This window comes from Sycon ciliatum, chromosome 2, assembly GCF_964019385.1.
Source record: "Sycon ciliatum chromosome 2, ocSycCili1.1, whole genome shotgun sequence".
NCBI classification, from domain to species: domain Eukaryota; kingdom Metazoa; phylum Porifera; class Calcarea; order Leucosolenida; family Sycettidae; genus Sycon; species Sycon ciliatum.
Window position 1 is genome coordinate 24,442,366 of NC_088644.1, and position 24,000 is coordinate 24,466,365.

The 24,000-nt window shown below is 46.2% G+C and overlaps 1 protein-coding gene across 1 annotated transcript in view; it reads left to right on the forward strand.

Annotated features, from left to right (window-relative positions):
* Positions 1-24,000, forward strand: part of LOC135809322 (mucin-19-like) — a 90,328-nt gene that overhangs the window by 23,673 nt on the left and 42,655 nt on the right. The window contains exons 8-20 of the mRNA XM_065322655.1: positions 876-1,052; positions 3,323-3,499; positions 4,991-5,167; positions 6,659-6,835; positions 10,858-11,034; positions 13,512-13,623; positions 14,199-14,413; positions 16,423-16,534; positions 17,416-17,636; positions 18,934-19,045; positions 22,026-22,243; positions 22,776-22,884; positions 23,394-23,611. Of these exons, the coding sequence (XP_065178727.1) occupies positions 876-1,052; positions 3,323-3,499; positions 4,991-5,167; positions 6,659-6,835; positions 10,858-11,034; positions 13,512-13,623; positions 14,199-14,413; positions 16,423-16,534; positions 17,416-17,636; positions 18,934-19,045; positions 22,026-22,243; positions 22,776-22,884; positions 23,394-23,611 (2,202 nt within the window). The remainder of the gene's footprint in view (positions 1-875; positions 1,053-3,322; positions 3,500-4,990; positions 5,168-6,658; positions 6,836-10,857; positions 11,035-13,511; positions 13,624-14,198; positions 14,414-16,422; positions 16,535-17,415; positions 17,637-18,933; positions 19,046-22,025; positions 22,244-22,775; positions 22,885-23,393; positions 23,612-24,000) is intronic.

The window sequence follows — 24,000 nt, forward strand, 5'->3', positions numbered from 1 at the left end:
AAATAATAGCCCCAGGAAATGATAGTATAGTTCGTCTGTCACGCTTCTGAACTATCCCTAAATACAATAAGACAATAAGACATGAGATCTTATGTTGCTAAAATTCAACTCAAGTCGTGCTAGCCATTCTGCGAGTTATCATGGGAAGCGCAGTGTTCGAAATGCTAAAAATTTCCAAGTACGAATCGGGAGTAGTCGGCGCACGCCGCCGTCTCCTGTTCACACTCAAATTGCAGCCGTTTTGTACGCTTGCGTCCCCGTCTACGCCCGTCTACGGTATGAAAAGTTGGATCGATCCAACTCTTCCCGTCGCTTCCCGATCTGTACGGTAGTACGGTTGCGTTCCCGTTCCTGGTGTTCACATTGGACGGCGTCAGACCGTCCCGTCGCTTCCCGTCGATCCTTACGTCGCGTCCCGTCGCGCCCCGTCGAATGTGAACTAGGCTTTACAGTATGGCATCCATGGGTTTTCACCTGTAAAGTGATTCAAACTACTGTCGTGGACATGGAAATCTAGTCGAATGACCCGGGCCGGCGCCTTCAGTGCGTACAGAACTTTGCATGCGGTGCACATGTTGATCCGATGCGACCAGCACGCTACAGTGCATACATGGATGTGTGTAGATGTACCATATGCTTACTCACGGCTGCATGGCCAGCGCCCTGGGGCCGCTAGACGTGCGACCGGATTTCCATGCCCACGACAGAACCTTGGCTGCTCTATCCTGAAAATTATTATTTTTGCACTTCTTGTACACTTGCTTTGCGTACTGGTACAATTCACCCATCCCCCGGCCCCACTATCAGCTGAAAGTCTGAAAAATACTCACCATGACAATCCTCTCTCTGACCTGTGTTGCTATTACCCACTGCAGTTGTGACCTGTGCACGACCAGCTAATCCAGCCAACGGAGTCTATAGCACGGGCTCCTTTACCGCTGTACAAAACACCCTGACATTAACTTGTAGTACTGGCTACACCCTTGCCGGTTCTGCTACGGCAACTTGCGGAGCAGGTGGCTCAGTGACTGGTGATGATGGTGTCTGCAACGGTAAGTTCCCGGTGTGTTTGTCAAAGTCTACTTTGTAATTTCGTGGCTGCTATGGTAGCTCCTGCTTTTCATGTCGACTTGTATGTATGTATGTATATTTTTATTTGAATTCGCAAGTACACACGGGCTACAAGCCCAGTTACATGGAAGCGAATGCCATAATGAGGCCAATTTAGAAAAAAAAGGTGGAGGAAGGAGGAGGACGGTAGCAAAGCAACAGGGAGGACAATTCAGGACCAAAATCAACAATTGCACAAATGTAAGAGCACCTGAGACTGAGGGTACCTGTGGAGCGATAAAATGCCAAGCAAACAGAAGAAAGGAAATCACAAGCCAATACACGCTAAACTGCACTTGAGTTAGAATGAATTGGAAAACCGGAGCTCAACAAAATTATAACGTACAAAGTCATAATAAGAAGTCAACTGGATGAGAAGTAGCACAAGCAAACATTTCCTGACAACGAGAGGGGCTGTAACTACAGCCACAGCAGTAGCTGCTGTAGCAGCAGCAGCATCAGCAGCAGCAACAACAACAACAACAACAACAACAACAACAACAACAACAACAACAACAACAACAACAACAACAAGAACAACAACAGCAGCAACAACAGCAACAACAGCAACAACAGCAACAACAGCAACAACAGCAGCAACAACAACAACAACAACAACAACAACAACAACAACAACAACAACAGCAACAGCAGCAGCAGCAGCGCCGTGCAGACTACTCCAAGGGGAGTATGGGACTGTGAACACAGAAGGCGGGATAATTCACGAAGTTTGCAGATCTAGCCCGCCAGCGTGAAGGGCAGTGCAGCTACGGCGAATTCACTGGGACGATTGAGTAGGCGAACTTCGCTGGGGACTTGACTCGACTCTTGACCGACTCACGGCTGCCATCCAAAGTACACGAGAAGCTTGGACTTCACAGGGAATCTCAAAGGATTAGGAAATGAGGCTACCTTCCCACTGCACTTTTCTCTCTCCAAAACCTGCGATAGCTATAAATACGAAAGAAAGAGAAATCACCTGTTCCACCACCGGGACTCATGCCAGAGGCTTTGCTATTTGCGAGTAACTGAGTTAAACCTAGTTCACATTCGACGAAACGCCGACGGTACGGGACGTAAGGGCTTGCCGGGAGGGCTGGGGTGAGCTGTAAAATCCTGTACGATTCGTACGACACGACATGCAGCAGTCGTTGCGACGTTCAACGTCGAACGGCGCGAGTCATAAGGCACGGTCCGTGACGGGGTGACTTTCGGACCTAATTTCTCGTTTTTCGGGACTTCTTTTCAATTATTTCTCCTTGAAAGAAGCGGAATCAAGTTCACAATACCAGTTTTTCATGAAGACCAAAAAATTTGCCCTGAAAGTTGTGGCATTCAAATAATAGCCCCAGGAAATGATAGTATAGTTCGTCTGTCACGCTTCTGAACTATCCCTAAATACAATAAGACAATAAGACATGAGATCTTATGTTGCTAAAATTCAACTCAAGTCGTGCTAGCCATTCTGCGAGTTATCATGGGAAGCGCAGTGTTCGAAATGCTAAAAATTTCCAAGTACGAATCGGGAGTAGTCGGCGCACGACGCCGTCTCCTGTTCACACTCAAATTGCAGCCGTTTTGTACGCTTGCGTCCCCGTCTACGCCCGTCTACGGTATGAAAAGTTGGATCGATCCAACTCTTCCCGTCGCTTCCCGATCTGTACGGTAGTACGGTTGCGTTCCCGTTCCTGGTGTTCACATTGGACGGCGTCAGACCGTCCCGTCGCTTCCCGTCGATCCTTACGTCGCGTCCCGTCGCGCCCCGTCGAATGTGAACTAGGCTTTACAGTATGGCATCCATGGGTTTTCACCTGTAAAGTGATTCAAACTACTGTCGTGGACATGGAAATCTAGTCGAATAACCCGGGCCGGCGCCTTCAGTGCGTACAGAACTTTGCATGCGGTGCACATGTTGATCCGATGCGACCAGCACGCTACAGTGCATAAATGAATGTGTGTAGATGTACCATATGCTTACTCACGGCTGCATGGCCAGCGCCCTGGGGCCGCTAGACGTGCGACCGGATTTCCATGCCCACGACAGAACCTTGGCTGCTCTATCCTGAAAATTATTATTTTTGCACTTCTTGTACACTTGCTTTGCGTACTGGTACAATTCACCCATCCCCCGGCCCCACTATCAGCTGAAAGTCTGAAAAATACTCACCATGACAATCCTCTCTCTGACCTGTGTTGCTATTACCCACTGCAGTTGTGACCTGTGCACGACCAGCTAATCCAGCCAACGGAGTCTATAGCACGGGCTCCTTTACTGCTGTACAAAACACCCTGACATTAACTTGTAGTACTGGCTACACCCTTGCCGGTTCTGCTACGGCAACTTGCGGAGCAGGTGGCTTAGTGACTGGTGATGATGGTGTCTGCAACGGTAAGTTCCCGGTGTGTTTGTCAAAGTCTACTTTGTAATTTCGTGGCTGCTATGGTAGCTCCTGCTTTTCATGTCGACTTGACTCGACTCTTGACCGACTCACAGCTGGCATCCAAAGTACACGAGAAGCTTGGACTTCACAGGGAATCTCAAAGGATTAGGAAATGAGGCTACCTTCCCACTGCACTTTTCTCTCTCCAAAACCTGCGATAGCTATAAATACGAAAGAAAGAGAAATCACCTGTTCCACCACCGGGACTCATGCCAGAGGCTTTGCTATTTGCGAGTAACTGAGTTAAACCTAGTTCACATTCGACGCAACGCCGACGGTACGGGACGTAAGGGCTTGCCGGGAGGGCTGGGGTGAGCTGTAAAATCCTGTACGATTCGTACGACACGACATGCAGCAGTCGTTGCGACGTTCAACGTCGAACGGCGCGAGTCATAAGGCACGGTCCGTGACGGGGTGACTTTCGGACCTAATTTCTCGTTTTTCGGGACTTCTTTTCAATTATTTCTCCTTGAAAGAAGCGGAATCAAGTTCACAATACCAGTTTTTCATGAAGACCAGTTTTTCATGAAGACCAAAAAATTAGCCCTGAAAGTTGTGGCATTCAAATAATAGCCCCAGGAAATGATAGTATAGTTCGTCTGTCACGCTTCTGAACTATCCCTAAATACAATAAGACAATAAGACATGAGATCTTATGTTGCTAAAATTCAACTCAAGTCGTGCTAGCCATTCTGCGAGTTATCATGGGAAGCGCAGTGTTCGAAATGCTAAAAATTTCCAAGTACGAATCGGGAGTAGTCGGCGCACGACGCCGTCTCCTGTTCACACTCAAATTGCAGCCGTTTTGTACGCTTGCGTCCCCGTCTACGCCCGTCTACGGTATGAAAAGTTGGATCGATCCAACTCTTCCCGTCGCTTCCCGATCTGTACGGTAGTACGGTTGCGTTCCCGTTCCTGGTGTTCACATTGGACGGCGTCAGACCGTCCCGTCGCTTCCCGTCGATCCTTACGTCGCGTCCCGTCGCGCCCCGTCGAATGTGAACTAGGCTTTACAGTATGGCATCCATGGGTTTTCACCTGTAAAGTGATTCAAACTACTGTCGTGGACATGGAAATCTAGTCGAATGACCCGGGCCGGCGCCTTCAGTGCGTACAGAACTTTGCATGCGGTGCACATGTTGATCCGATGCGACCAGCACGCTACAGTGCATAAATGAATGTGTGTAGATGTACCATATGCTTACTCACGGCTGCATGGCCAGCGCCCTGGGGCCGCTAGACGTGCGACCGGATTTCCATGCCCACGACAGAACCTTGGCTGCTCTATCCTGAAAATTATTATTTTTGCACTTCTTGTACACTTGCTTTGCGTACTGGTACAATTCACCCATCCCCCGGCCCCACTATCAGCTGAAAGTCTGAAAAATACTCACCATGACAATCCTCTCTCTGACCTGTGTTGCTATTACCCACTGCAGTTGTGACCTGTGCACGACCAGCTAATCCAGCCAACGGAGTCTATAGCACGGGCTCCTTTACTGCTGTACAAAACACCCTGACATTAACTTGTAGTACTGGCTACACCCTTGCCGGTTCTGCTACGGCAACTTGCGGAGCAGGTGGCTCAGTGACTGGTGATGATGGTGTCTGCAACGGTAAGTTCCCGGTGTGTTTGTCAAAGTCTACTTTGTAATTTCGTGGCTGCTATGGTAGCTCCTGCTTTTCATGTCGACTTGACTCGACTCTTGACCGACTCACAGCTGGCATCCAAAGTACACGAGAAGCTTGGACTTCACAGGGAATCTCAAAGGATTAGGAAATGAGGCTACCTTCCCACTGCACTTTTCTCTCTCCAAAACCTGCGATAGCTATAAATACGAAAGAAAGAGAAATCACCTGTTCCACCACCGGGACTCATGCCAGAGGCTTTGCTATTTGCGAGTAACTGAGTTAAACCTAGTTCACATTCGACGCAACGCCGACGGTACGGGACGTAAGGGCTTGCCGGGAGGGCTGGGGTGAGCTGTAAAATCCTGTACGATTCGTACGACACGACATGCAGCAGTCGTTACTACGTTCAACGTCGAACGGCGCGAGTCATAAGGCACGGTCCGTGACGGGGTGACTTTCGGACCTAATTTCTCGTTTTTCGGGACTTCTTTTCAATTATTTCTCCTTGAAAGAAGCGGAATCAAGTTCACAATACCAGTTTTTCATGAAGACCAGTTTTTCATGAAGACCAAAAAATTAGCCCTGAAAGTTGTGGCATTCAAATAATAGCCCCAGGAAATGATAGTATAGTTCGTCTGTCACGCTTCTGAACTATCCCTAAATACAATAAGACAATAAGACATGAGATCTTATGTTGCTAAAATTCAACTCAAGTCGTGCTAGCCATTCTGCGAGTTATCATGGGAAGCGCAGTGTTCGAAATGCTAAAAATTTCCAAGTACGAATCGGGAGTAGTCGGCGCACGACGCCGTCTCCTGTTCACACTCAAATTGCAGCCGTTTTGTACGCTTGCGTCCCCGTCTACGCCCGTCTACGGTATGAAAAGTTGGATCGATCCAACTCTTCCCGTCGCTTCCCGATCTGTACGGTAGTACGGTTGCGTTCCCGTTCCTGGTGTTCACATTGGACGGCGTCAGACCGTCCCGTCGCTTCCCGTCGATCCTTACGTCGCGTCCCGTCGCGCCCCGTCGAATGTGAACTAGGCTTTACAGTATGGCATCCATGGATTTTCACCTGTAAAGTGATTCAAACTACTGTCGTGGACATGGAAATCTAGTCGAATGACCCGGGCCGGCGCCTTCAGTGCGTACAGAACTTTGCATGCGGTGCACATGTTGATCCGATGCGACCAGCACGCTACAGTGCATAAATGAATGTGTGTAGATGTACCATATGCTTACTCACGGCTGCATGGCCAGCGCCCTGGGGTCGCTAGACGTGCGACCGGATTTCCATGCCCACGACAGAACCTTGGCTGCTCTATCCTGAAAATTATTATTTTTGCACTTCTTGTACACTTGCTTTGCGTACTGGTACAATTCACCCATCCCCCGGCCCCACTATCAGCTGAAAGTCTGAAAAATACTCACCATGACAATCCTCTCTCTGACCTGTGTTGCTATTACCCACTGCAGTTGTGACCTGTGCACGACCAGCTAATCCAGCCAACGGAGTCTATAGCACGGGCTCCTTTACTGCTGTACAAAACACCCTGACATTAACTTGTACTATTGGTTACAACCTTACCGGTTCTGCTACGGCAACTTGCAATGCAAATGGCTCAGTGACTGGTGATGATGGTGTCTGCGACCGTAAGTTCCCGGTGTGTTTGTCAAAGTCTACTTTGTAGTTTGGTGGCAGCTATGGTGAGCTTCATGGCCATGTAATTCGAATCTGTATATAATGCTTGTGCGATCCGCATAGAAGGTTGCGACTTTTTCTGTTTATCATAATTTTTCTGTCGTTCCCTATTAGGCCACACCAAGTTATTTCTATGTTTCGCGTCACCCGCCCGCGTACCTTTTCAAATCCTTGCCAAGAAAAAAAAGAACCTAGACGAGCCAATCGATGGCTGTTCTGGCGAACATTCTCTAGCCAGTACGGCAGATCAGAGGTTATCAGCTTCTCGATAATCTTGCATTCCAGGCGATGGTACGTAGAAGGTGCGAGAGATGAAAATTTCTATTTTTCCAAGCCGTGCGGTAGGCCTAGGGCCTGCTCACCAAGAGAGGAGAGATTCCAGGTGTCAAGGACTTCGAGATTTTCCACGATTGTGATGGAGCGGGATCCCACTCGACTCATGTCAAAATGCAGAAGGAGCCATCCATGAAATCTCTGTATCGCTCCAGCCCAGTCTGCCAGCTGTCCTGTGACGACTTGTTGTCGTTTTGGATAGAAGTGACAGTTTAGTAGTGGTAGTAGTGGTATTTTACGACTCCCTGGTAGTGGTATTCTGTGTGCAACATGGCTCAGTACACATAGAATGGAGTTTTGTTTTTTCTTCTGTTTTTCTTTTTTTTCCGCCCGCCCGCGTGCCCTTTCCAGAAAATATCCGACGCGAAACATAGAATTAACTTGGTGTGGCCTTATAGTATTTCCCGCTTTTCATGTAGACTTGACTCGACTCTTGACTGACTCACGGCTGCCATCCAAAGTACACGAGAAGCTTGGACTTCACAGGGAATCTCAAAGGATTAGGAAATGAGGCTACCTTCCCACTGCACTTTTCTCTCTCCAAAACTTGCGATAGCTACAAATACAAGAGAAAGAGAAATCACCTGTTCCACCACCAGGACTCATGCCAGAGGCTTTGCTATTTGCGAGTAACTGAGTTACAGTATGATACCCATGGGTTTTCACCTATAAGTAACTGAGTTACAGTATGATACCCATGGGTTTTCCCCTATAAGTAACTGAGTTACAGTATGATACCCATGGGTTTTCCCCTACAAGTAACTGAGTTACAGTATGATACCCATGGGTTTTCCCCTACAAGTAACTGAGTTACAGTATGATACCCATGGGTTTTCCCCTATAAAGTATAAAGTGGTTCCAACTACCTTAGCTGCTCCATCCTGATAATTCATCTTTGTACTTGGTCCGCGGCATCAATATTACCGCTTATCTTTCAGCTTGGTTTTTATGTCGCCAATGCTCACTTGCCACCCCATTTCATCCCATTTTTGGCTAGCAAGTTAGTTCACTAGTACCTGAAAGGCCTAGCCAGATTTCGAGTGGATCTCGAGAGCGACGGGTGGGTCATTATGACTGATACCACGCCAAATCAAAATAGAACATCTTGTCACAATGCACAGGCAAGAGCCACGCGACGCACAAGAAAATAATCGGGTACGAGGTGATTTGGCTTTTTTTAAACATGGTTGTAAAATGACGTTTTTTCAGCCACTTCTAGGCAAGCTACGTCCAAATGAATTGTTGCAAGTGGAAGTGCTATCCTTCATGCCCGTTGTCTCAAAAAATGGGAATGATCCCACTTTGGAAAGTGTCTTGAATCATGTCCTACAGTCAGTTTCGCCTATAGCGTTGGTGTTTGATTTTGAGCATGTTATCACTATAAGCAATATAATACTGCATGCAGTGTATGCGAGTGGGGTGTCAAACGACTCAGCGCGCCGTGCACATACGCACTACATACATGTATAATGTCATGTAGCTGGCTGTAGCTCCTGACACACAAAATCAGTATTTCCTCATGATGGAGGCATATTTTGGCAACTAACGGTGTTACTTGTACGAGCAAAACTCACCAGACAACACTCACTGGACAAGTTCTTCACGAAGAAGTAACACCCTGTTCTCCTCTGACATCGCTTGATTTTACATCAATCACTATAACCGATGCAAAAATATTGAAATATGAATTTGATCACTATAGGCGATATATTACTATAGACGATTATTACTATACGCGATAACTGTGTATATTTAGTTATGGCAAATGAAAATGAATTTGAGAAAATGATCACTATATCCGGTATATTACTATAGCCGCCAACCTTATCGGCGATACGGACTGTACTTTCATAGTATTCTCAGGATTCAAATAATTGGTATGTCATTTTTTAACAAATTTGTAAAATGGCATCACAAACTGGGATATTTGGTCATCAATGTTCTGAAGTTGATAGATATCACTTCAAGGATTGCTATGTGGATGAAAATTAATCTGTCAACTGCATTTTATGCTGCGAAAGCCGTGTTTTTGTATTTGTAACTAGTGGCTGTGTCATACGGTAGAATTGGATAGGCAGCATAGCATCGCAGCCATGTTTTCGTTCTCACAGAGTGTATTCCGTGACCTACTGTTCTTCATTATTGTCTTTAGTGATGGCAAGACGGCCTGACGTCGTCTAAAGGCCGTGCGGAAGCAATTCACTGCCCTCCTCGTCCATTCAGGGGCTTATTTTACACATTTACGCTAAAATTAATGGCAAAGCACCCACCACTAGTCACACCGACGTGGCAGGGAGAATTAAATTATATGCACCAAATGTTCTGGTCAATGTTGATCTACGATAAACTGGCTCTCATTTGCCACCACCCATATTTCGATACAGCCATCCGGAGCAGAGAAACAGCCAGAAGAAAAGCAAAATTTACACATTTGTTAGAAAAATGCTTAAAAAAAGTACTTGGAATCAGTTCCATTTTGCAAAATCGCCGAGATCGCTTACTGTGAAGTGAGAAACTTTCGCTATTTTCGTGACCATCACACATTCGCGAATATAAATCGCTGCAAACCTCTCTGAACATTGATTGTAGACAGTACAAGATCCGACTGAAGAGATAGAATCGCAAAAGTTTCTCATCGTGAACCAGCTCAATTTATGAAAACGCTAAATTTCCGAAAGTCTGTCGCTTTACAGTACCTCGGGGATCGCTCGCCAAGCCAAGATCGCAGTTCCCTCACCTCCAGCTCAACGCTTGGTGTATCCAGAGCATCGTGGAGATTTACAAGTACTGTACGCGTCATCGTTCAACATACAATATTGCATAGAACGGCGACTGATATGAAGCACACAGGTAGCCATGCTGCCGACGCGACGTCCTGTAGAGAAGTTGGCCGTCATGATCAACTTCCTTTAGGCAGCGGAGAAGAAGAGAGATGAGCTTGCGAAAGCGAGAGATTCGATCCCGAGCAAAACTATTTATCACCAGCGCCGAGAGCAGTGACGAGGAGGACCAAAAAAAGGATTAACCCTTCCTTGGACAATCCATTCCTCATGGCTAGTTGTCCCCTTCCTTGCACAATCCATTCCTCATGGCTAGTTGTCATTCTATACCTTACCCTCCATTGTACCAAGTTTTATCACCTCAAGTTTGCGCGTTGACCAAGTCTAAGTTCAATTTGTCGAAAGATAAGCGGCAATATTGATGACACGGACCAAGTACACTTCTTGTACACTTGCTTTGCGTACTGGCAATTCACCCATCCCCTGGTCCCACCATCAGCAAGAGTATATAAGCCCCTACAACTCACATCACGTGGTGTAGTGGCGCAGTTGTACATTTCCAGGCCGTTTTTAGCGAGCGGCAGAGTAATAAAAAAGCACTCTCTGACAGAAACTCACTGCGCGTATGCAAATCTCCAGCATGATCATGGCAGATGTTTGGATTGCGCGCATGCTTCCATTTGTTTGTACGTAGTACGAATGTACCTGAGACACGTGATGTGAGTTTTCGCCGTCGGAGACCCCATATGCAGAGTTGCACACTCTTGGGAGGTTATATAGTCTTGGTATCAGCTGAAAGTCTGAAAAATACTCACCATGACAATCCTCTCTCTGACCTGTGTTGCTATTACCCACTGCAGTTGTGACCTGTGCACGACCAGCTAATCCAGCCAACGGAGTCTATAGCACGGGCTCCTTTACCGCTGTACAAAACACCCTGACATTAACTTGTAGTACTGGCTACACCCTTGCCGGTTCTGCTACGGCAACTTGCGGAGCAGGTGGCTTAGTGACTGGTGATGATGGTGTCTGCAACGGTAAGTTCCCGGTGTGTTTGTCAAAGTCTACTTTGTAATTTCGTGGCTGCTATGGTAGCTCCTGCTTTTCATGTCGACTTGACTCGACTCTTGACCGACTCACGGCTGCCATCCAAAGTACACGAGAAGCTTGGACTTCACAGGGAATCTCAAAGGATTAGGAAATAAGGTTACCTTCCCACTGCACTTTTCTCTCTCCTGTAAACTGGTTCAAACTACTGTCGTGGACATGGAAATCTAGTCGAATGATGGTTTTTTCTTTCTTTCATATCTGCAAATGTTGAGTTTTGGAGAGAAAGAGCAGTACCGTAAAGTACCGTTGATCCGCCCCTCACGCCATGTCGCTTCCCAGCTGGGTTTTCGGCAGGGGGCGGGAATTAGATCAAGGCTGTCAAGTGCAGTACGATGTACAACAACTTGAAGGATCAGACTCAATGTGCTGGATTGTGGACATTTTCATCCTGGATTGGCAAGTATTGTGTACAGCAGTGCAAGCGTCGGTTCAACGTCGTATCACGTTGTATACGCCGAAGTCGCTTCACAGGTAGAAAATCGGCCGGGGGCGGGAATTAGAGAGGGGACGGATCAACGGTACTTTACGGTAGTCTAGGTTGCTGGGTTTCCCTACAAACAGCTGAGCTTGAGTAGGTTTGTGATATTTGTACTGCAGGAGCACTACTTTTTGTAGCAAGGGTACATCGACAAAGAGTGTCCGACTCCGCTTGGTTTCCTCCCGGCGGAACTTTTGTTGACGTGAACTTTTGTGGATCATGAGTCATACCGAACGAAGTATGCATGAGTCTGTAGCCGCGTGAATTCGGCAGAGTTTCACTTAACTTGTACTACGAGTACGATAAAACTCTACAGTGGCAGGAGAAAAAGTTAAGTTTTCATTTTTGAAGCGACGAAGATCCGCGCGCCCCGCATGTTTTGTGGATGCACATTCTTTGTACGACATCATGCTTTCTGAAATGGGTGACGTCCAGGAAAATCCGCCGTGGACCAGAGTAGCTGCAGAGTTGCGGACACTCTTGGTTGTAGAGCTCCCGCAGTACAAATGTCTTTAGCCTACTCAAGCTCACCGATCTTCTTAGCGTAGATCGAACGCATGTGCAGTTCACTGGCTACAAATATCGCGTTTGCCTTCGGAGAAAGTATCTTCGACTGGCGCTGAAGATTGGCGAGGTTTGTAATTTTGACTTGATTTCTGTGCTGTCATGTCCTCTCAGAAACTCGAGACAAGTAGAGCTGATGATTGCTTCATTTTTGAGTAGAAGTAACGAGAACAAAGAATCAACTCTCCTCAGATCCTCAGTGCCAGAGGCAGAACGCTGCAGTTCCACAACGCTCATTTCATGATAATGGGAACAATTATCTTGTGCAGTGCACACCAACATTTTGGCCATCCCTACTCCGGGGCCAATCCGTCTAGCAAGCAAGCATCCTCGACAATTACGATGTGGACAACACTGCGCACTAGTAAAAGGCTCCTCGAACAAATTTACTCCAATTTGCCACTCCATTTCAAGAATTATGGTCCGGTTCCACTGCGTCTCCGTTGCTGTGCGGCAAGTCCCAAACTTGCGGCTTGCAGCCGAGCAGCACAGTTCCATTCGCAATACCGCGATTGTGCTTGACGTATTACCTGCCCGCATGCGCGTGCGCGCCCGCGGAACTGAAAAATTCCTCGTGTCCTGGCCTGCGCAACAAAATTAATTTTTAATTTTAATTAAAATTCCCGCGCACCTTTCAATCAATTCCAAGATGCAATTTTAGCTCCAGATGGGAGGAAGAAGAACATTGTAGAAAACAATAGAACTGAAGCCCAAACTCTCGGTGAGCAGTAGAAGTTTTCCTGAAAATGTTTTACATCCTGGAAAACTTTGAATAGCCATGGAGCACCGGCATGGCTTGTTGATTTTAAGACTATTTTGAGACTTGGAACAGAGCAGTATCTCAAATTTGATGGAATTGTTGCCTGTCAACGGTGTTGGCAAGCTGGCCAGGTGACAGGTTATGTATGAGCATGCATTGGTTTTGCACGGCTCGCGCGCAGAAACTAAGTTGCTGCGATTCAAGTGCACATAAGTGCACTATCCAGGAATTTGTGTGTGCATGATGAGAGTGGGGTCCAACCCTTAAGCCCACAGTATGTATTGTATCCATTTTGATTGCGGCAGGGTTGTATTTTCAGGGAGGACAGTCACACAAGAGGGTTTTTTGATCTATGCAGGAAAGACGTGTGGTAACTATGCCTGAAAGTACCTGTCTACACCCACACACTGGAACTAACTGGGAAAAGAAAGGTGAAGGCAAGAAAGGTGAAGGCAATCCTGAAAGGAAAAGTAGCCTATTGGTGTTAGGAAAGTCTACAAAGGTTGCAAAACCTTGCTGAAAATTGTGTCTCATTGCTTGTGTATGCATTTTGTCGTTTGAGATGGTCTACACGTGCTTTTCTATTTGTTGTACTTCTCCAGTCATCATCCCAATCGAGAGTGCCCCGGTGCTCCAATCTGTGATGGCCAGGACAGCCACTATAGAAATTCCAGCTGTGAATGCTCTCTACCCGTGGACTCCCACTAGATATGTGTGAGTAGCGCATTGTTGCTCTTCTACAGCTGGGTAATAGTCTAGCCTCGCTGTTCTGCTACTAAAGAGCGTTTTATTGAACGCTTGTACGAAGCAATGATGATATCAATGCAGAAAGAGAAAAGAATTCGAAAGGAGAATAGCAAAATTGATTTAAATTTGTGAATTGCAACAACAATCTCCGCTGTTCTGCTGCTCTTTTGATCAGAGAGGTGCTTGTCGTTCCACCACGTGCCGATTGCATGCAGCGCCATGCACCTGTACCATGATCCGATCACTATTGGAAAGCCTCCTTGAGATCAGTGTTTACCAGTAAGGCATTGCAGATGCCAGCCTTGTGGCAACTCCAGAAGACTCACTGTGCTGACTCACTGTGCTGACTCACTGTGCTGCATTTGCTCTGTACTTAGACAGGTGTTTACAGATTTATCCAAATACTACAAATAGCGGAGTTATCTGCAGATTGTGCTAGAAATAGTGATGTCTGCCTATGGGTGTCCTGGTTGACTTTGTGTCAGGATGTGCTGGTTGACTCTGTGTCAGGGTATGCTGGTTGACTTTGTGTGTTCCTCCAGGATAAATTTGCTCAGAATTGAAACAAGTAATGTCACTTTGAGCACCCCCATGGAAACCACGGTGGATGTGACGAATCCTGACAGGTCAACTGTCGTCACAAAGGTGCTACGTAACTTGAGTCCCGCATCTCACTACAGCATCACAGTACTGGTTGATAACTCCACGTCCTTGAGCCAGAGAAGCCCTGTGCTCAACGTGTCCACTCTCCCTGAAGGTGCAGTTCATCCCTCTTCTTTATTCTTCTTTAATTTTAATTTTAATTGATCACCGTAAATCCTTTTCTTAGCATAAGTATTCTACTGTATCATTTGATAGTGCATGGTGAAACGTCAGTCTAAACTCTAAAGTAAATATTCACCGGATTGAGGGAATTGAAATGGGTTAAGTTGAAAAATGACCTTGGCCACCAGGACTTGAACCAGAGGCCTTCGCTGTAAGCCAATGATCTAACCACTACGCTACGGTGTAGTCGTCATCCAAGCAGAGTCCATTGAACATTATTATTGCTTGGATAGGATATGATCTACAGTTTTAATCAGGACCAGAGTTGCAACGAATAATATTCGAATAATGGAATACAGTCGTCCCTCTCTAATCCGGCACTTGTTTATCCGGAACCCTTGCCAACCGGCGCACTTTCTGACGAAACCGATTTTTTTCGTTCAATTCCTACATCTTAATCCGGCACTTGAATTCCGCCTCCGGCAGTGACTTTTTGAAACGAATCGCTCAAACTGCACGTAGTTTGATTTCATAATCCGGCAGTCGTAAATCGCGTACCGCACAGGTGCACTCCAGGCTAGGCCAGTCTGGTCAATGTTGTCGAGGAGACAACGGCAGTCAACCATACTTTTCTTATTTCACTATTTTTAGCAAGGAGTAGTGTCCTGCCAATTTTCAGGTGTGTGTGTGTGTGTGTGTGTGTGTGTGTGTGTGTGCGTGTGTGTGCAAGAGTACATGTGAACATGTTCTCTGTTTTACTTTATCACTGTGTATATTCCCGGAGAACAATTGAGAATATAAAGCCGTGCACCAAATACTTGGGTCGACACGGAAAAACCCTGCGTTTTGACGTACATAATTATGATACATGCATGCAATTGCGTAGGGCCGGGTCAGAGGGCAGGATTTCTTAATCCAGCACCCTCGTTAATCCAGCAGAAAACGCCGTAGCAAAAGGTGCCGGATTAGAGAGGGATGACTGTATCTTCGATTTTTCGAGCTGCAACGAATATTCGAACATGCGAGTCAGAAGTGGAATTTTTGAAATGCTGCACTTTGTGTACAACTTTCAGTGCAAGGCTCAATCCGCTCATCGCAGCACGCTCGCTGTGTTCTTGCATCGTAGAATGTGCAACAGTCACTGCAACTGGGCATCAAACGACATCGTCAACGTATTGTGCTTGCACCTGCGCAAGAAATACTGGTTCTTCTTCGTAGTTCGCAGCAGTTCCTGGTTAGTTTCGAGTCACTAAAAAATCGTGATTTCGGATCGTAAATCTAGCTCCGTGTGGGAGAGTTTTGAGAGACGTGAGACTTTTGTTGTATCCAACGCAAACCCACAAAATATTTCATCCTGCGCATGGAGCGCGAGGATGTCGTCTTCTTCCGCTCCGCAGTACATTAGGCTCTTCCTTCGATACATCGATGACAATCCGTTTTAGGCAACTCAGCGCAACATCGAATACAAACTCAGACAAATAAACTTACGTGGAACAAAGATTTGCATCCAGAACAGTCCAGTCTACTGAAGAGAACAAGAACAGCAACTCGCATCGCACTCCACTTCGTATTTTTTTTCCCGCGGAATTCAAATCGCGATTTTCTCGACTTTTTCCACGAATGCTGTGGTCATGTTTTAGCACGCTCTGGCTCAAATATACAAGGAAGTATAGTGTGCTGAAATGGGCTCGTCTGCATGGGTAGAATAGTAGAATTTTCGTTCTTTCGTACTGTGCATATTCGTTAGAATATTCGTTCGTGATTTTGCTATTCGTTGCAACACTGATCAGGACCCTTGGTGTTGCTATGCCCGTCATGTGACCTTGGGTATACGGTAGCTAAGCTATAACAGTACAGCTTTTTGCTTCCCTTGGAGGTTTGTTATTCAAGTATATTGCCACTGCATGAACCGTGTTGCTTTGCGAATTAGCAGTTATACTGTCACTGTGTGTACCGTGTTGCCTAACTTGCTTGTTTGGTTTGGTGCTGCTTTCGTTACAGCATCTGGTGCACCAGACTCTCCGGCGGTAGATGCGCAGATGGCTACGTCCTTCCGAGTGTCTTTCCCACAGCTAGATTTGTCTCTTCATCATGGGCAGTTGACTGGTTATCAGTAAGTGCTGACACACCAGTATTTTGTGTGCTTTTTGTTTCCGAAGGAAGTGGGACTTAGCACGAAACGAATCCCATACAATATTATAAGTCAGTGAAAGCCGGCTTTCGGCACGCGAAAGTTACGAAACTGCCATTCGCAGACTTTTCAACGAGTACATCAAGAAATGGCAATTTACCACACACCTCTAACTCAGATGTAATTTTCAAAGACCGATGAAGACCATTCAAAACGTCCCAAAAAAAAGCAAGAGCCTGTTCCTTTGACAAACAAATTCGGTCAGCTATCATCAGCAAAGCCATAAAGCACGCGAGGCCACTTCGAGGCAGGAATAAGCAATTCACATTATCCTTCCAAAATAGTCGCCGGGAATACCATGAAATTGTTTGTTTGCCAGCGTTTTGGTTGTGTGACCGTATAAGGCTGTGATATGTCCCTGCTCTTTCCCTCTTTCCTCTGCCTCTATATCCACCACCACGATTTAGATCATTTACAATACTTTCTCACAATTCGTAAGGATCTATCACCTATTGCACTTGTATTCATGGTTGGCATTCCTTATTGCAGCCTTGCCTGTAATTCCTCTGACGAGAAGGCTCTGAAAACGTTCAGCAAAGCACACATTAGAATAACATCATGGTCCTTGTTGCTGATGTGTCTCTTGCTCTATTCATTGCAATAATTTACTCAACTACAATGACAGGGCAAAGGAACATGCTGACAAGACAACGGGTTTGCATTAGAGAACTTTGGACAAGTCACTGCCTACTTGCTGGGAGTAAAATGCATGTGAATTCGTAGGCCCCTTGTTGTTTGCCGAAAAGTGACTGCAGTGCATTGTTTTTACTGGTCGGTTTGTATGGTTGTGTTGGCACGTCCAGGATTGAATACACGGCAGTGCAACGGAGCGGAGTGACACTGCCCTCTGCAGTAAATCTGACTGAAGACGTAGGGATTCCCGTTGTGTCGACCGCCTCAGTGTCGGCTGTTGTCAGCACGAGCGTCACTCCAGCCACACGCTACACTGTGAGAGTACGTGCAGTCAATTCGGTCGGTGCTGGTATCCTGAGCCAGCTGACTATTGTCACTACTCTGGAGAGTGGTAAGTGCATGTACATACCGGTATACTCATATACACACGTATGTAGGTTTGGGTTCGAATCCCACTTCTGACACCAATGTAGCATCTGTGACGGGGATGTGGCTGTAACCTGATTACAAGGACTTACTCCAGCGGGTATCTCACGAACAGAGTACTAGCGTGAGGACAAGTTACCTTCTTTTGCAGTAAACTCTACTGTTAACACACACACACACACACACACACACACACACACACACACACACACACACACACACACACACACATGCCCACACACGCACGAACACACACACACACACACACACACACACACACACACACACACACACACACACACACACATGCATGCACGCACACATACACACACATACACACACACACACACACACACACACACACACACACATGCCCACACACGCACGAACACACACACACACACACACACACACACACACACACACACACACACACACACACACACATGCATGCACGCACACATACACACATACACACACACACACACACACACACACACACACACACACACACACACACACACACATCCTGATCCTGATACTGATCCTGATAATTCAAATATATGGCTTTTAGAAAAGGAAACAAGGAAAACGGTGGGGTACACTAGGCTGACAAGGAGTACTGAGACTTTCCACGGCAAGACTTGTTTGTTTCCTTTTTAAAATATTTTCCTTGGCTCACCATCCGAGTACTTGTATGGCTTAAAATTAGAAGTTTCTTTCAGGACCGACTTCAATCAGTAAGAACCCAACAAAACATTGTCTGATAATCATAATTCAAACCTTGAACTGTGCATGTAATAGAAGTCTCAGGAAATGCAAGTGTATAGAGAATGCGCGTGTTTCCTGCTGATAGTTTAAAGGTAGCTAGACATATTTCGACGTTCACTGTACACTGTCCTGGCCAGTTTATTGTCTGACGAATCTGTGTCTATGGTACATAGCGCAAGTCTGCATGACGAATGCGAGCATTTTGGCATACATGGGTTGTGAGAATGTCTGGATATTTGGAGGTTTCTTCCCGGCATTTTGGGGTGTGAGTATCAGGATTCTACCTGTAGTGGCCGAGAGACCAGCATTACATTGTAGGGCTGCTGCACAGCCCAGCCTCCAGAGTAGGTGCAGTGAACAGTGAACAGTTTTTGGCTGTGTTGGTCAAGAAGTCAGAGTTTATGGTCATTGTCAATCCATTCGTTTGGTTTCCGTGTGCGTGCGCGCGCGCGCGTGTGTGTGTGTGTTGGTGGCATTTTGGTGTTGTTTAGTTCCAGGCAAACCGCAGAAACCCACACAGGATGCTATAACAACTAGAAGCATACTGCTTAACATTCCCGCTCTGGACTTGGGTGATCGCCATGGCATGATTACAAAATACAGGTACTAACGTCATGGTCGTAACCACCTTGATCATTCATATATTTACCCAATGCTGTAGACAGTAAGCTGTTTCGGCCATATACTGATATATGCGTCATCAGTACAGCTACGAGCTTTAAGTAAGCCGAGCTACCGACCATGGTGCAAAGGAGGCATCACAGACATGATGATAGCTCATTGCTCTAGCACCAGAGTGCTCAAACTACGAAAAGTAGCGAGCGTTGCTCATTCATATATTCAAGAATTTCTTTTTGCTCCGTTCGTTGCCACCAAGAGTACACAAAGTGGAGTGTGCAACTCCGGGAGAATGTGCCCACTGGGAAAACTGTTTTGTTGTTGTTCTGGTCATAGTTACTAGTATTCACCTTCGCTAATATCTCACACCGGTGTCGATTGTCATTTTACCGTGCCCCCGCAGTAATGCCGGTTGCGCATTGCCGCTTTATAGCGTACAAAAGGTCACAAGGCATGACGAGATATTTTAAGATGATGGCCTAAACGAAAAAAAATATTGCAGTGGAAGTAGGCTTGTGCTGCATAGATGCGCATTTGCACACTCTGGTGATGTGTACCATCAGTACAACCTTTAGTATCTTGAAAAGGGAACTCTTACCAAATCGTTTTGCGTTATTTTGTAGTTTTTAGGCTGTTGATCACGATGGTAAGCTCCGTTTTCTTCTGAAGCGACTTAACCCTTTAAGAGCCGCCCCATACTTGAATGCGTCGTAAACGACGCATTCAATTGCAAAACTTCAAAAGATCGTAACTCAGTCCAATCTCGCTCAAATCCAGTGATCGAAATATCCAGGGCGAAGAGAAAACTCTCACCTGTCGGGAGAAATAGTCCGCGAAGCACTGCGAGCCACGGTTCTGGAGATAAATCACTCGTAAGTTGAGCTGCGATCGCGGCAATTTCAAAAGCGCGCAGTGCGACTTTAGTATTGAGAATTTTGAGACTTTTCGCCACGCTGGTTTACTCGAATTTGCACGGGTTTCACTGTTGATATTGTCAAGAGTACACAGCGAAAAAATTGGAACTCCACGATCGAGTAAAATGAAATATCTGGAGCGGGACGCAATTGGACGCATTTGGGGCATTTTTCGTACTGTCGCTGCGATCTAGCGCTGGCTAGACGGTGTGCTGGCTATCATGATCGACCTCATTCTCTTCCTCTCGCGGAGACCTTTCCAGGAAGCCCTAGATTGTGAGGATTGAGTGAGTAGAACTGAAGCTATGATCCAAGGAACACGAAAAAATGCAGAATTTTGAAAATTTCCTGTGGCTCTTAAAGGGTTAAAGTAGGTAAAACTAAAAAGTCCAAGTGTACGTGTCGAAAATCGATGTTTTGTTTTGGCACGGGGAATCAATAGTGGGGAGAATATACAATTGAATGGGGGAGGGGAGTGTTGGCAGAATCTTGTCAGGAAAATGCGAAGACAAAGTGTTAGATCTACTAGTTAAATCAGTTGAGAGACATGTATGATGTAATGTAGTGATTGACACATTCACTCATAATAACATCACAAGTTGTCTGCCACACTAGCTGTTCTTTTTCATGGCTGGTGTTTAAACGAGAGAGCTTGGAAGCTCAGGGCCCTACGCTATGCTTTTTTGCCTTGATGACCTAGACAAAAAAGCATAGGGATGTTATAAATTCTTATAAGTTTCTACTTTCTGTTTTTAGACATAACCTGGGATTCGAACCCGCACTATCGCCCTGCATGCATCCCCCGATACACTTCGCATACATACCGTATTTTCCGGGGTATAAGCCGCACTTTTTTCGCTAAAAATCGGACCAAAATCGCCCCTGCGGCTTATACACCGAATATGCTTGCGCGAATGAATGCTTAGCATACATCAGTATGCATGCTGATGTCATGTGACATGTCATTCGACTCAGCTTCGCGCCTGTGTTGCTGATCAACATCAATGGCAGCGAGACTGAAAATAGTGCAGATGATATGGAGCGATCTGTAGTCAACACAGCAATACACCAACATCTCTGCAGCAACCTGTGGTGCACTAACACTTCATAATCTGATCTAACATGGTATTTAGCTCCATAACCCTAATAAATTTGTAGAAAGGCCATTTGTCAATGAGTGTAAAAAATCTTGGTTTGTGGGTGCGGCTTATACTCCGAATACCAACTTTTAGTCCATATTTTGCCTCAAAAAGGGGGGGGGGTGCGGCTTATACCCCGGTGCGGCTTATACCCCGGAAAATACGGTACTAATTCTTCCAAGTTGCTTCACGTTATGATCTTGTATTTGAAAGCCCTATTTGAATATGCATTGTGGCCAGCCGTCTTTGAATGCACGGTACGGTACGGGATAGGTACGGGAAAGGTACGGTCGAGGGTAATACGACACCGTCTACCGCCTTGATGACGGCAAAAAAAGAAAAGGGATGTTATAAATAATTCTCTTATTTTTTCAGGCATTACCTGGGATTTGAACCCGCACTATCGCCCCACATGCATTCTCCCATACACTTCGCATTCATTTCATACTCATTCTTCCAAGTTGCTTCACGTTATGATCTTGCGTTTGAAAGCCCTATTTGAATATTGCGGCCAGCTGTATGTGGCCAGCTGTGTTTGATGGTACGGTACGGTATGGGACAGATACGGGATAGCGTCAGGCGTGACACAAACACACAAACAAACACCAAATTAAAGCTGTGTGGACCCTGGCTAGCGCCAGACGTTACTGAAGTAACGTCTTCTGCATAGCTACGGGAATAAAGCGATTCTTTGGTACGGTTTCCGGCCTGCAATGAAAAGAGAGAGAAAATACTTTGCGTTTTCTCATCCATGGGAAGCAAAGATGAGATTTCTGTGTGTGGTACTGTTGACCAGCATCTAGCGTTTGTGTGTGTGTGTGTGTGTGTGTGTGTGTGTGTTTGTATGTTTGTATGTGTGTGTGTGTGTGTGTGTGTGTGTGTGTGTGTTTTGAACGATTCTTGTTGTCGTAGCATAAAGTTTGTCCGAACACAGGTGAGTGGCATAGCAGTGAGTGGCCCTGGAGAGACCAAGTCAGTTGATGTCTCAGTGTCCACTCCAGGCATGCAGCGCCAGTACAATTATACGATGGCCAGCCCTGCCTCACTCTACACCATTACAATGACCGCCACAAACGGAGCTGGTGCTGGCCCAGACAGTGATCCCATAATGGTCACCACCCTGGCCGACCGTAAGTATGCTCAGCTTCTCACGCTTACAGGATTTGATGGTCTCTAGCTTGAAATGTGCCCTTTGTAGCTTGAATCAGATTGCTGTGCCCTTTGTAGCTTGACACTGTGCTTGAATGTTGAAACAAATATGTATTTGTAAAGATCTATGTAGGTCAAAATAAATAATATACATTGAGGTGTTGCTATTGCCGAAAGGTTGAAATCACACCTTCCTCAAACTAATTCATTGAGAGAGCCCCTTTCTCACACTACTAAGGAACACATTGAAAGAACACCTGTGATTTTTGAAACCAAACGCAAATCAACCCGAAAAGCGTGTTCAACTCTTCATGCGGGGTTTGCCAGTGTGAAACTCACATGGTCTTCCATGGCCCACAGCCCCCACAATCACGTCATGTCTACCACTGAAGCTGAAGAAGTACAAAAGATATTCCTGCTAAACCTTTCAACACTTTAGAATGGTGGCATGTGTGGTTTTTGCATAGCTTGGCACCTCCCATGCATGATTGTAGTATTGCTCTATGTTCACAGTGCCAGTGAATGTGCCAACACCATCAGCAAGCACAACATTGGGAACTACGCGGGTCACCATTCCCAGCCTTGGTCTGATGGATCGGAACGGTGCCATCACAATGTATAAGTAAGTTCTCTGCTCGGGTGTTTGTCTACTGCGGCTGAATTCTGTTGAGGTGTGTGTGTGTGTGTGTGTGTGTGTGTGTGTGTGTGTGTGTGTGTGTGTGTGTGTGTGTGTGTGCGTGTGTGTGTGCGTGTGTGTGTGTGTGCGTGTGTGTGTGTGTGCGTGCGTGTGTGCGTGCGTGCGTGTGTGTTAGGCACTTGCTTTTACCCAGCTACATTAGCGATAGGTGAGCAGGTTATGTTCCCACACGTCTTTCTTCTCTTTCTCAGTCTCCTGACTTTTCTCTTTCACTCTCCTGGGTGGTTACCAACAGCATGCAAGCTGTTGAATGGTACAATCCCAGTACAAGTTGCTATGCCTTCTGCTGTAGCATCGCTGTCATTGCCTCTGGCAATGGGCATCGAAGGTCAAATGTGTGTTTGTGCGTGCGGGTGTGCGTGCATGCCGGTGTGCCTGCGTGTGCATGCATGTGTGTGTGTGTGTGCACGTGCATATGTGCGTCTGTTCTCTAGGTTATGCTATGTTCTCACTCACTATGGTCGTGAAGCTGTCAATACTTCAGAGGTGTGTATAGATGAAGCCGTGTCAGCCGCAGAGCAGGGTTCGCCTAAGATACTCAGCCTGGGTATGCTAGCCGCGGGATCCACTTTCAACCTAACACTAGAGGTGTTCAACGCGGCCGGCAGCGCTAAGAGCACAACTCCAACATCCTACACAACACCTGATGCAGGTAATTCTGCAGTGTGCGTATTGAGAGAGGGAAATACACCTAATATCGCAAACAAGAGGACAAGCTGTGCGACAACCGTTATGTATTGACGATGCATGACTAAACTACATGTGAGAGAGAGAGATAAATGTGAGGTAGAAATGTAAAAGGAAGAAATGTTCAGACCAGTGTTCCCACAGTTTGGGCTCTTGTCTGCAGTATTAAAGTTGCTATCTCCGAAACGCTTGAAATAGACCTAATGAAGCATGAATGAAGCATAAATGAAGCATGAATAAAGCATGCTATACACGAACGGGTGAAAGTATCCAATGAACCTTGGTAATGAAATCATGAGCAGCAAAGTGTTCGAATGAGTTTTCAAACTTTTAAACTTTTTATGAAAGCTGCTT